The sequence below is a fragment of the Mustela lutreola genome, chromosome 9 (genome assembly GCF_030435805.1).
Source record: "Mustela lutreola isolate mMusLut2 chromosome 9, mMusLut2.pri, whole genome shotgun sequence".
NCBI classification, from domain to species: Eukaryota; Metazoa; Chordata; class Mammalia; order Carnivora; family Mustelidae; genus Mustela; species Mustela lutreola.
The window spans coordinates 108,004,227-108,016,071 of NC_081298.1; the positions used below are offsets into that span (position 1 = coordinate 108,004,227).

An 11,845-nucleotide genomic window follows, 5' to 3' on the forward strand; every position below is an offset into this window, starting at 1 on the left:
GATTTACATACTATCAGGACAAATACAAAAACACAGAAACACTGGTGGAAGAAAAAGATGGGAGAGTGGCTATAAATTCTCAGCGTGGGTGAGGAAGGTTGTTTTGATTCTTCCTGGATGTATCTTGATATCTTTGTTAATGGACTCAACTTTCCTAAGATAAAGGGGGATTACAAATTGGTTTACCTATAGGGGTAGTATTGATTGGGGAAAGGGGATTACCTTGAAGCTTAACTCTATATGAATATTAGAAAGTAAAAATAAAAAAGGAATGAACTAGACTAAACTAAACTAAAATTTTATTTTATTTTTTTTAAAGATTTTATTTATTTATTTGACAGACAGAGATCACAAGCAGGTAGAGAGGCAGGCAGAGAGAGAGAGAGGAGGAAGCAGGCTCCCTGCTGAGCAGAGAGCCCGATGTGGGACTCGATCCCAGGACCCTGAGATCATAACCTGAGCCGAAGGCAGAGGCTTAACCCTCTGAGCCACCCAGGTGCCCTAAACTAAAATTTTAAAAAAGAAATTTAAAAAATAGAAATACAAAAGAAAAATACAGGTGTATATATCAAAAAGTTCGGGTTAGAAGGTTATTATGGAATTTGATGTACTGGACATCTCATTGTGATGGTAAATAGGTTAAAAAATTATCTATATATTTTAAAAAATGAGCCAGAATAGTGGGAACGAATTAAAAATAAAAGTTGTCCTATGAAGTAGTGGTGATTGTTCTCTTGTAGTCTTTTTTTTTTTTCTTTCCTGGTTGGTTTTCTGGGGGAGGGGCCTGCCACTTGGGTTTTCAGTCTGTGATGTTCCCTGAGTTAAGTCCTCCAGTCCCTCTCAAGGGGGTGGGCTCTGAGGAAACCAGTTTTTTCAGGCTTTTGTTCTCTGGAAGTTTTTATGTTTGTACACTTTTTTTTTTCTCTCGCCTTGACCACTTTTGATGGTTTTTGTAGGTTTAGAGGAAAGCAAACTGCACCCTGACCTCCCTCTCAGAGAGAAGCCTCAGTCTGGTCTCCGGTGGGTGTTGCAGAGTCCATATAAATTTCCCCTTGGCTGCTGGCAGAGCAGGTTCCAAGTCGTGGTCCCTGGGGACGCAGGATCTTCTGCTTGTACCCAAAACCAGGGCAGCGGCGGCTGTCTGGGCAGCTCCAGACCACGAGAGAGGTTCCAAGCAGTGATCGCACACTGAGATTTTCCTGCTGCCTGGACTGGAAGTGCCTGGTCTTTCTGGGTCTAAGAGCGCCGGGCTTGGGCGCGCGCGCACACCTCTCTCAAGGGGAGGCTGTGGGTCCCGAATGCGCGCCTCTCAGGCTCTGCAAACAGGGCGCAGTCCCAGAGCACCAGGCTGGGCCTTTGCGCACCTCTCTCAGGGGAGGGTGAGGGGCGCGCACGTCTCAGGCTTTGTAGCACAGCTCGGCATTCAGCTCTCTGGTGAGGCTCCCAGTCCCTCACAGGAGACAGACCCCACGCAATCTCAGGCGCGCTGGCGGCTCAGGGACCAAGACCTGTTTTCTCCACCGCACTCTCTCTGGCTCAGCACCAGGGGAGGCTGTCCTGGATCCAGGGACTTAAGCCTCTGTCTTGAGCCGCCCCTATTCCCACAATCTTCCCCCTCCCCCATCCTTTGCTCTTTTTGAGTGCTTTCAACCAGTCTCCAAGTTAATGCTGGTCCCCAGATGCAGGGCACTCTCGTATTAGGGGTATTACTTTCCAATCGGTCACCTCTGGTGGCTCCCTCCCCCTTTTGTTTATCTTCCGGTATCAGTCCGACGTTCCCACTCCACTTAACCTGCCCACTGGCATCTTCTGCCCCTGTAGAGATCCAGACGTGGATAATTCTGATCTCAGGCTGATTTCATGGGTGATCTGAGTTCTTTGGTAGGTAATCAGCTCACTTTAGGGTACAGGTTGAAAAGGCACCTCCTCCTACTTCCCCGCCATCTTGTTTCCCCCTACTATAAATCAATTCTTAAAATATTCTTTATATAAAAATTTTTTACAGCATTGAATTTTAGAAAGTATTGCTACTTCCTGTGAAAATTAATAGATACCTCTCTTAAGTCTGCCATTCTAATTGGTTGTTTTATCTCATAATCCATTGCCCTTAAGAATACAGAAATGCAGTATCTTGTTAGAATTTTTCTTTATTTTTTCTTTCTTTCTAATTTATTTTTATTAACATATAATTTATTATTTGTTCAATCAAAAAAAAAAAAGGCTTTGAAGTTTTCCTTGACTATCTACAGACCAAGAGCATAAATTTCCCAATTCTAGACAGAGATCAATCATGTAAGTCAACACACCATGCCAATGTCTGAGAGTGGGCTGGGACTGAGTTATTGCTGCAAGAGAATTCAGTCACAGTGAAGGTAAAAACTTTACTATAGCAATATTCACATGGAAGGTGTATCTAGGCGTAACTCTTACGAGCTTTGACTTGCTCGAAAGTCCCAATTCCCTCCAGTGCAGGCAACTTTCTGCTCTTCTGATGATTAGGGAAAGGGATGTTTCACTAGATGTATTAGGCAGCTCAGCCTGCTGTAAGAAAATGCCACAGACTGGGTGCTTTCACAACAGGAAGTTATTTCTCACAGTCCTAGAGGCTGGAGACTCTAAGATGAAAGGGAGGTTTGTGTTCGGGGCTGAACCACTGTGGGAGGAAATTCTAAACTTTGCAGGCAGTAATAAACTCCCACATCCTCAGCCTCCACACTGCTGATAGTCAGGGTGAAATCTGTCCCTGACCCCCTGCCACTGAACCTGTCTGGAACCCCAGGGTAACGGCTGGAGGCCAAGTAGATCAGGCTCTGTGGAGACTGGCCTGGCTTCTGCAGGTACCAATACAAATAGTTCATTCCATTACTGTGCAGGAGGCTCTGACTGGCCCTGCAGGAGATGGAAACCGGCTTTCCAGGAGTAACCGACAGTGAGAGTGGGGTCTGTGTCATCACAATATCCCCACTGGATCCTAAGGGAAGGAGAGAGAAATGCAAAGTTCAAACATTATGAGTATTTTCATGTTTCCCTTCTGTTATTTATTATGATTTGTTATGATTTATAGTATGTGAGATTATTTCTTTCCCGTGCGGTTTTGATGCATATCCCCCACATATTCAATTTTAAGAAGGAACAGATTTTCTAAGGTACAAAGGGGTCCCTGGAAGTCCTCCCATTTCTATGTTGCTGTGATCACCAGAACACAGACCTCGCTCCTTTCCCAATCTTCTTCACCCTGACAGGTCTCAGTATGTCATGCCCCACGTTGAGGGAAAGACATACACATCTAACTAGCAGATACCTTCCATCTAAACATGGAGAGCTCATCTTCCTCACCCTGTTATCCTTTCTCATGCCCCCTCTGCTCTTACCTGGGGCCCAGAGCATCAGCAGCCCCAGGAGCTGAGCAGGAAACCTCATTCTGAGCAGTTGAACAGATGTGGCTTGGTAAGTCAAAGCCATGTTTGAGCTGACCTTTTATCTCAGACCTGCAAGGAAGGATCCTCCCTAGGGAACAATATGCAAATTCCCAGGTGGGTGAAGCCATGTGGACCGAGCTATGAGAAGGGTGTGGTTCTCCTGTGAGCAAAGTGAAATAAAATATCTTAATTTGGGTGAAAACCAAGAACACAGTCATCATGTTGCTAAATGGCTTCAGGATCAGATTCTGAATATCCAGATCAGTATGTGGGAGATGAATGACCATCTTGCTTAGCCCCTTCCAGGCTCATCTTGGGGAAGAGATGACTTCTACCACGTTGGTACTGATGGCCAGAGTCTGCAAACACAAGATGGACATGAAATGGTTGCAAAGTAGTTCAGAATCTCTTCTTTCCAGGCTAAGAGTTAAAGAATGTTGGATGAAAGTGTTATGCACAGTCTTTCCTTGAGATCTGGTGAATTAAACTGCATGGAAGCATTCAACTTAAAAGAATCAGACAAGGAGAAAAAAAAATCTTCCAATAGAGACAGAGAGCAGATGATCTGTTTAAGACAAGAGGAAAAGGAGAAAGAATTTTGTGTCTCAGGCAATGAATCTGAAATTCCTGGTAACCAGTTTTTATCATCTGGTGAATATCCCATCATACTTACCTCACTATGTATGTACCAGGTGAATTTAAAAAATTTCTTAAGGGAAGAACTTTCTTGGGAGGACAGAGTAGAATAAACAAGGAATAATTTTCTAGTATTTTTGACTCGTATTTAGAATATCTCTTCTTTTACAGAATCACTTTGGACATGTATAATGTGGTCTTGTATTACTGTTTCCTATGAAAGACAACATTAGAACTTCAGAAGTCTCCATTGTGCTTAGTTGTGTATCTCATTAACTACTGACCTGAAATATCCAGATAATGAAAAATCTCATAGAAATTATTATATGGTCAGAAAAGACCTTTGAAATTTTCCTATAACACCTGTATGCTGAAAGATCCCAAGTGCTTTGCCAGCACCCTGTCTCCCTCATGTCTCCAAAGCACACTGCATCCTGGACAACAAAACTGACCCCATCAAAGCTGGTTGCTGCACACAACAAAAATAAGTAACAAGCATTTGTCAGGGGTGGAGAAAGACCCACCCTGAAGTCCAGGAGAGGAGCAGCCTTAGGGAAAGGTTGTATCATGCTGTAGACACCCTAGTTTTCATATCAGGAAAAAAAATGCTTCAGCTTTACTGCTGTGACTCTGCAAACATTGAGCTGCTTGAGTCATGTAAGAGAAGGGATACTAAGGTGAGCGTATTGGAAGCAGTGGAGGCCCATCTATAGTCGCAAGATGAGGGAGTTCAAGTGCAAGGCTCAAAAGCAGCTGGAGGATTGCAGGTCTTGCTCAGCATACTCACAGCTCACTTGTGGGATGTACAGATGATGGTCCCTGCCCTGCTGACTCCTGCAGGGAAAACGTGTATGCTACTCAGTATGTCTTTCATGATGAACTGCTGTTTGAGCCAGAGGCTGGGTGGGACTGGGATGCAGAGGAAGGCCTAGGGCAACAGGTTAGAGAATTCAGTCCTAAGGGAGTGGCTAAGGCCCAGGGAACTGGTGGATCCATAGATTTAGTAAGTTGTCCCCTGTTTATCACGGTGAAGAGAGAGAGACACAGTATACCACATATGTTCCATGGGATCTAGTATCTGGAAGCAGGCAATCACCTCCAATGTCATTTACTTCCTTAAGCAGACACGAGATTGTTTTATTTTGTGATTTCAAACCTTCTTTTGTTTCCCCCATAACTCTATAACTAATATGCCCCATCATTTAATCAAAATATTATTAGAGCACTATTGCCAATGGGGCATCTGTGAGGCATATTATCTAGGCAATATGCCTGGAATTTGGAAATACGTTAGTTGTCAGTTGTCATTTTGATGATGGCACTACCAACATTTCTTCAGCGATTTCTTTTCCCTTCTCTTGAGGCATTTGTGTGATCATGCCATATGCATTAATGGATTAATCTAGCCTCAGTGTTTTGCAATGTACTACCTAAGTCCTATCCACATATTATAACTGAATTTTAAATAAAAGGCATTTCCAGATTCAGTTAGGATGGAGTAGATCTTACAGGAGCTACACTAACATTGCAACAAATGCAGAGGAGAACAAAAAAAAAAATGTAAAAGTCACTTTTATGATGACATCAGAGAGCAATAGAAAAAATGAGGACCAGATGATCTACAATTCCAGAGATAGAAAGTGTGTTGTAGATGATGAGATGTTCTCCTGTCATTTTATACCCTCGTGGAATTTGCAAAATCTGACCGTGGGCATATCCTTTGGCTTGGTCCAGGCAGGGGGCTCTGCTGGGGAAGAGAATACAGCTGAGCTTGGGCAGCTGCTGGATGTTGTTTTCAGAGATAAGCCAGGAGCTGAGAATTACCCCCAGGATGGATTTCTCCTGGGAACATATGCTGACTGCTGGAATGGGAAATATGGCTGGACCTCCAGGCCAGAAAGACAGAGCAAGCCTCTCACATTGTCCTGCATTTCCCCCCCTATAATGCTGCACTGAGTATCCCTATGACTCAGGCATGAACTTTGGCCCCCACCACTGCATCCCTGGCCAGCCTTCCCAGTCCTCTCTCTTTCTCTGGTCACTGTCCTCTTTGTCTACATGGTTTCTCAATGATCATTTTTCTCAAATCGTTACAGACATACCCTGGGGTAGAATCCCATTTTGGAAGTTCACCCATGCTCTCGTGGTTCACATAAGAATGTATGATAAACCTAGGTTAGGAATGAGGTAGGAACTTCACTAAACTTGGAGTTGTGAAGGACCTAGAGTGCCACCACTAGAGCCATGCCTTTCTGTGATACTGGCAGTGTCAGCAGGTCAAGGCCCAGGAGGCCAGGCAGTGGTCCCTTCACTCTGTCATCTCCCAGGAAGTACATCTGACTTTCCATGGGGATTCAAATCTGGACCTCAACCCCACCAGAATCCCCTTTCCAACATACATGACCCCTGGAGCCAGGTCTTGTTGGAAGAGCTGACCTCTATCACATGTCTTCACAGCCACATTACTGCCCCTGCACAAAAACATAAGATTCTGATTGCAACAGGCACAACCTAGGCTTTTATATTCTCTTGTATTCATCCAAATTCTGAAGACTAATGCATACATTTATGCTCTCTTATTTTGTGACTTGTTTCTTTACATATAAAATCCAGCTTTGGAATTCAGAAATCTCAGTTGACTTCGACTTGCTGTTATTGAGATTTCTCAAAAACTTCTGGTGTTTGGTCTCTGTTTATGAATTGTTTATTAAGTTTATCTAGTTCAAAAATACAGAGTAGAATAATTAATCTCAGTTCCTCCAATGAGGACAGTAATACACATCAGTGACTGTCCCAGCAGGACAGAGATAGGTGCTAGGAGAAGGTGATGGAGGAGAAGACAACCATGTCTTCTTATTACCAAACACCCACCTGCTGTTGGATTCTGGCAACTATCAAACCTAACAAAACCAAAAATGTGTATTTTTTGTGTGTAGCTGCCACCAATCAGACACAATGTTGGGGCTGAATGAAATTAACTGATAAGTGTATGTAGTGTGGCGAGGACTAGCATGAGCTTTTTCTCAGCTCTCCCTTCTGATGCCTCCAGTGGCTCAGAGGAAACTCAGGTCCCATCCATTCTGCTAGGGTCTGCCATGCCAAGGCTCTTGCTGTGGAGGAGCTGTAACCTGTGGTGCCTAAGGGGAACCCAGCACAGGCACAGTCCAGAGCCCTCAGCTGCACACAATTCCCCAGAGCTCTTCAACACCTTCCTGTTAGACTCTGAGAGTCTGTTTTGCTTAGTCCCCAGAGAAGTAATACATGTGAACAACTGGTCCCTCCCCCAAGTGGGGACATGTGTGTGAAAGGCTGACCCAGGGTGGGAGGATACTGTGTACCTTGCTGGAAGTGATAAACCCCCACTTCCTCAGCCTCTACCCTGCTGATCCTAAGGGTAAAATCTGTGCCTGACCTGCTGCCACTGCACCTGCCCGGGACCCTGGAGTAAGAGTAGGAAACCAAATAAATCAGGTCCTGTGGAGAGTGGCCTGGATGCTGCAGGAACCAGTGCAAAAAAAAGTTTCCTTCACTGTAGGATGCTCTGCCTGTCTCTGCAGGAGATGGAGGCCAGTTCTCCAGGGGTGACCCACAAGGAGAGTAGGGTCTGTGTCATCACAACACCCCCATCAGGTCCCAAAATAATGAGAGAAGTGCAAGATGACATACAAATATTATGAGCGATTTTCATCATTTTTAAAAGAATTTTATTTACTTATTTGCCAGAGAGAGAGATAGGAAGAGAGAGAGAGAGCACAAGCAGGGGAGTAGCAGGAAGAGAAGATAGAGGGAGAAGAAAGCTCCCTGCTGTGCAAGGAACCCAATGTGGGACTCGATCATGACCCAGATGCTTAACTGACTGAGATACCCAGGCGTCACCCACATTCATCATTTTATTGCTAAATATTTCAGGCTAATTTACTTTTTCTGTGAATTTGACTTACATATTAAAAATATCCCATTCCAAGAAATTACAGAAATTTTCAGACACAAGGGGGTCTCTAGAATTCTCCTGCAACATCCCCTTCTTTCAGTGGCACAGGCTTCACTACAGCACAGGCCCTTCTTCTTTTAGGTCCTTCTCATTCTCATACATTCTGATATCTCATGCCCCTTCCCAGAGACCAAAAAATATGTATTCGAAAGTGTGCAGAGTGAACATAAAGAAAGCATTCAAACATGTTGCTCCCTGAGCTCGCCTTCCCCACCATTTCCCCTTTCACATCTCCCACTCTGTTCTTACTTGGGATCCAAGGCATTAGTAGCCCAAGGACAAGAAAAGGGAACCTCCTTTTGAGAATTTGAACTGATTACTTCTGGTAATTCAAAACTAGGGTCAAACTGACCTTTTATCTCAGACTTGCAAGCAGGTCCTGTCCAGGGAACAATTATGCAAGTCTTCCTCCGCTTGCTGCCTTGCTGCTTGTGGAGAGAGCCACCAGTGGGTGAGGGGACCACGGATGTGAGCCAAGTGAAGTAAAATAGTTTCCTCTTAGAAGAAATCCAATGGAGATACAGTCCTTGCTGCCAGCAGTAGTGGGAAAAGCATCTAGTTGTCAAAGTGTAATTCTGGGCAAGGACACAGTGCATATTTTCCTGACCTCTAAGAAAGCATCAGAAACAATGACAATGTACATATGTGTGTGTGTGTCAGTCTCCTGGAGGTCAATGGATACCTTGCTTGGCACCTTCCAAACTACTCTTGAGAAGAAACCAACTCCCGCGTCCACTGTAAAGACCTGACAGTTGGCTTTCTCATTATTGTAATGCTACTGTCTGACTTTCTCTCCCTCATCTGCTGGTCTGTCAGTATTTCTCTCCCTGTCTACCAGTGAGCTTGCTGTGCGGCCCCAGATATGACAGTATCCTCTAATAATTTTAAGTAATAAACCTTTCATTCCAAACCCCGTGAGGAAATCAGATTGCCAGAGATACCTACACTCCCATGTTTATTGCAACATTATTCACAATAGCAGACGACCTAAGTGTCCCTCAGTGAATGAATGGATAAGGAAGTTGTGGTATACAAACACAATGGAATATTATTCAGCCATGTATAAAATGACATTCTTCCATTTGCAACCAATTGGATGGACCTTGAAGTCATTACATTAAGAGAGAGAAGTCAGAAGGAGAAAGACAAATATTCCATGGCATCACTTATATGTAGAATCTAAAAGAACTAAACTCAAAAAACAGAGTAGAATGGTGTGTCCAGGCACTAGAGAGGTAGGGTAGGAAACCTGGGGAGATGTTATTTAGGAGTATGATGAACTTAAAAGTAAAATGGCCAATATTTGATCAATAAAATAAGTTCATTAGGAATAAGAGAGGACAAGAAACCTGCGATAAACCCTAGGCAAGTCTAAAGAGACAAAGGAAAGATCACTTAATTAGGGTTTAGGAGGAAACTGGGGAGGGTTATCTGGACCAGATGTCACTGGGGAGTAACAAGAGTCCCATTGGCAACAAGCAGTGGTTTGTGTGGAATTGCCCACCTTGGGGAGAGGAGGCATTTTTTTTTCATTCCTATTTTTTTAATCAGGGAATAAAATCCCTATGTGAAAATGTCCTCTCTTGTCAAAATATTTTATTCCTTTTAGCAATATTAGATTTTATTCTATTTTTAAGGTTTTTATTGAAATTGCAGTCACCATTCTGTGTGGTATTGGTTTCAGATGTACAAAATGGCAGCTCCACACTTCCATACAATACCAGGTGCTCAACACTGTCAAACACCAACATGGATTCCATTTGTTTTTCCAAGAATGGCTTCACTTGTCTGAATTTCCTGTTATATTTAACTTCCAACATTACTCAATTCGGGGAGGATCAGATGAACTTTCATTCATCTCTTCCCTCTGTCCTCACTGGTGGCTCAGAGCTCACCCATTCTCCCGGACAGGCATGTCACGCCCAGGATTTTTCAGCTGACAAGTCCATTAAGGATGGTGCTGGGGTGCAGCTGAGGTCCTCGGGGTCCAGAGCCCACAGCTTCAACTATTCCTTGAGCTAGCCATCATCTCCCTCTTACACTGACAGGGAGAATCTGCTCTGCCTACTCCCCAGACAAGCAACCCATGTGTGGGCAGCTGGGACACCCCAGCAGGAGGTTTCTGTTCTAGGCTGAACCACTGTGTGAGGAACATGTAAACTTTGCCCACAGTAATAAACCCCCACATCGTCAGCCTCCACCCTGCTGATCCTCAGGGTGAAATCTGTCCCTGACCCGCTGCCACTGAACCTGTCTGGGACCCCACTGAAACGGTTAGTGGCAAAGTAGATCAGAAGCTGTGGAGACTGGCCTGGCTTCTGCAGGTACCAATGCAAGTAATTGTATCTATTACTGTGCAGGAGGCTCTGACTGGCCCGGCAGGAGATGGAGGCCGGCTCTCCAGGCGTGACAGACAGGGACAGTGGGGTCTGTGTCAATACAATTTCCCCACTGGATCCTAAAGGAAGAAGAGAAATTGCAAGGTTAAGTTCAAACATTATGGTAATTCCCATAATTTTCCTTTGCTCTTTATTTCAAACTAAAAGACCTTTTAAGAGACCTTGATTCAGAACTTAAAACTTTCCCATTTCAAAAAAGAACCAGAGATTGGCAAGACATAACAGAAGTCTCTAGAAATCACATAAGCCCTCCCAGTCTTCAGTGCCATGAAGTCACCAGAGAACATACAGGTCCTTTTCCCTCAGGACTCTTCCTCTCCCACAGATCTAAAAGTCACAAACCCCATCCCAGTAGGAAGACATCCATCCATCCATCATGTTTCCACATGGAAACAAAATTTATGTGGGAAACTGGTACCCTCAGGGTTCATCCTGCCCTTTCATTTCCCTTCCCCTTTGGGCACCCTGTTTACCTGGAAACCAGAGCATCATGAGCCCCAGGAGCTGAACAGGGAACCTCATTTTGACAAGTTAAAGGGATGAGTTCTGGTAGGTCAAGACAAGTTGAGAGTTGATCTTTTATCTCAGACTGGCAATGAGGGTCCTCCCTAGGGGACAACATGCAAATCCCCTGTGGGCGCAGCCAAATGGAAAGAGCCAGCCAAATAGGCATATGACCTCTCATGTGAGCAGAGTGACATTACAGAGTGTTTTTGCTTAAAGCAAAACTAATGGAGATACAATCTATGCTGCCTGAGAGGTAGGAGGGACATATTTAAATGTTCCATTTCCCTGCTAGATTTCTACATCTTCAGCTGTTTCTAGGCACATTTAACACTTGTATTTTAAAAGGTAGATCCTAAGTAACCACAGAAGTCTTGAGAAAGAAGAACAAAGCTGAAGGTGTCACAATCTTAGACTGCAAATTGTACTATGAAGCTAGAGTAACCCAAACAGTATGGTATTGGCATTGAAATAGACATAAAAGTCAATAGAACAGAACAGAGAGTCCAGAAATAAACCTATGTTTATATAATCAATTAATCTATGACAAAGGAGACAAGAGTACACAATGGGGGCCTCGCTTCAATAAACACTGTTCAGAAAACTGGACAGGTGCATGAAATTACACCACAGGCAAAAATAAATTCAAAAGGGATTAAAGACCTGAGTTGAAGACCAGAAGTTCTAAAATTCCTTGCAGAAAACAGGCAGTAATCCCATTGACATTAGCCTTAGAAACATTTTTCTAGGTATGTCTCCTTAGGCAAGTGGGGAAAAAGCAAAAATGAACTCTTGGGACTACACCAACTGAAAAACTTTTGCCCAACAGAGGTAACCATCAACAAAACAAAAAGGCAACCTCCTGAGCAGGAGAAGATTTTGAAATAATACATCCA

At 43.9% G+C, this 11,845-nt stretch overlaps 2 gene segments (V, D, J or C); both read right to left on the reverse strand.

The window, feature by feature from the left end:
- Positions 1-2,600: 2,600 nt before the first annotated feature.
- Positions 2,601-3,448, reverse strand: LOC131807785 (immunoglobulin kappa variable 2-29-like). The segment is given in 2 exon segments: positions 2,601-2,971; positions 3,372-3,448. Coding segments are annotated over 2 exon segments (405 nt in total).
- A 6,619-nt stretch (positions 3,449-10,067) lies between these two features.
- LOC131807773 (immunoglobulin kappa variable 2-28-like) lies at positions 10,068-11,054 on the reverse strand. The segment is given in 2 exon segments: positions 10,068-10,504; positions 10,919-11,054. Coding segments are annotated over 2 exon segments (471 nt in total).
- Positions 11,055-11,845: the final 791 nt, after the last annotated feature.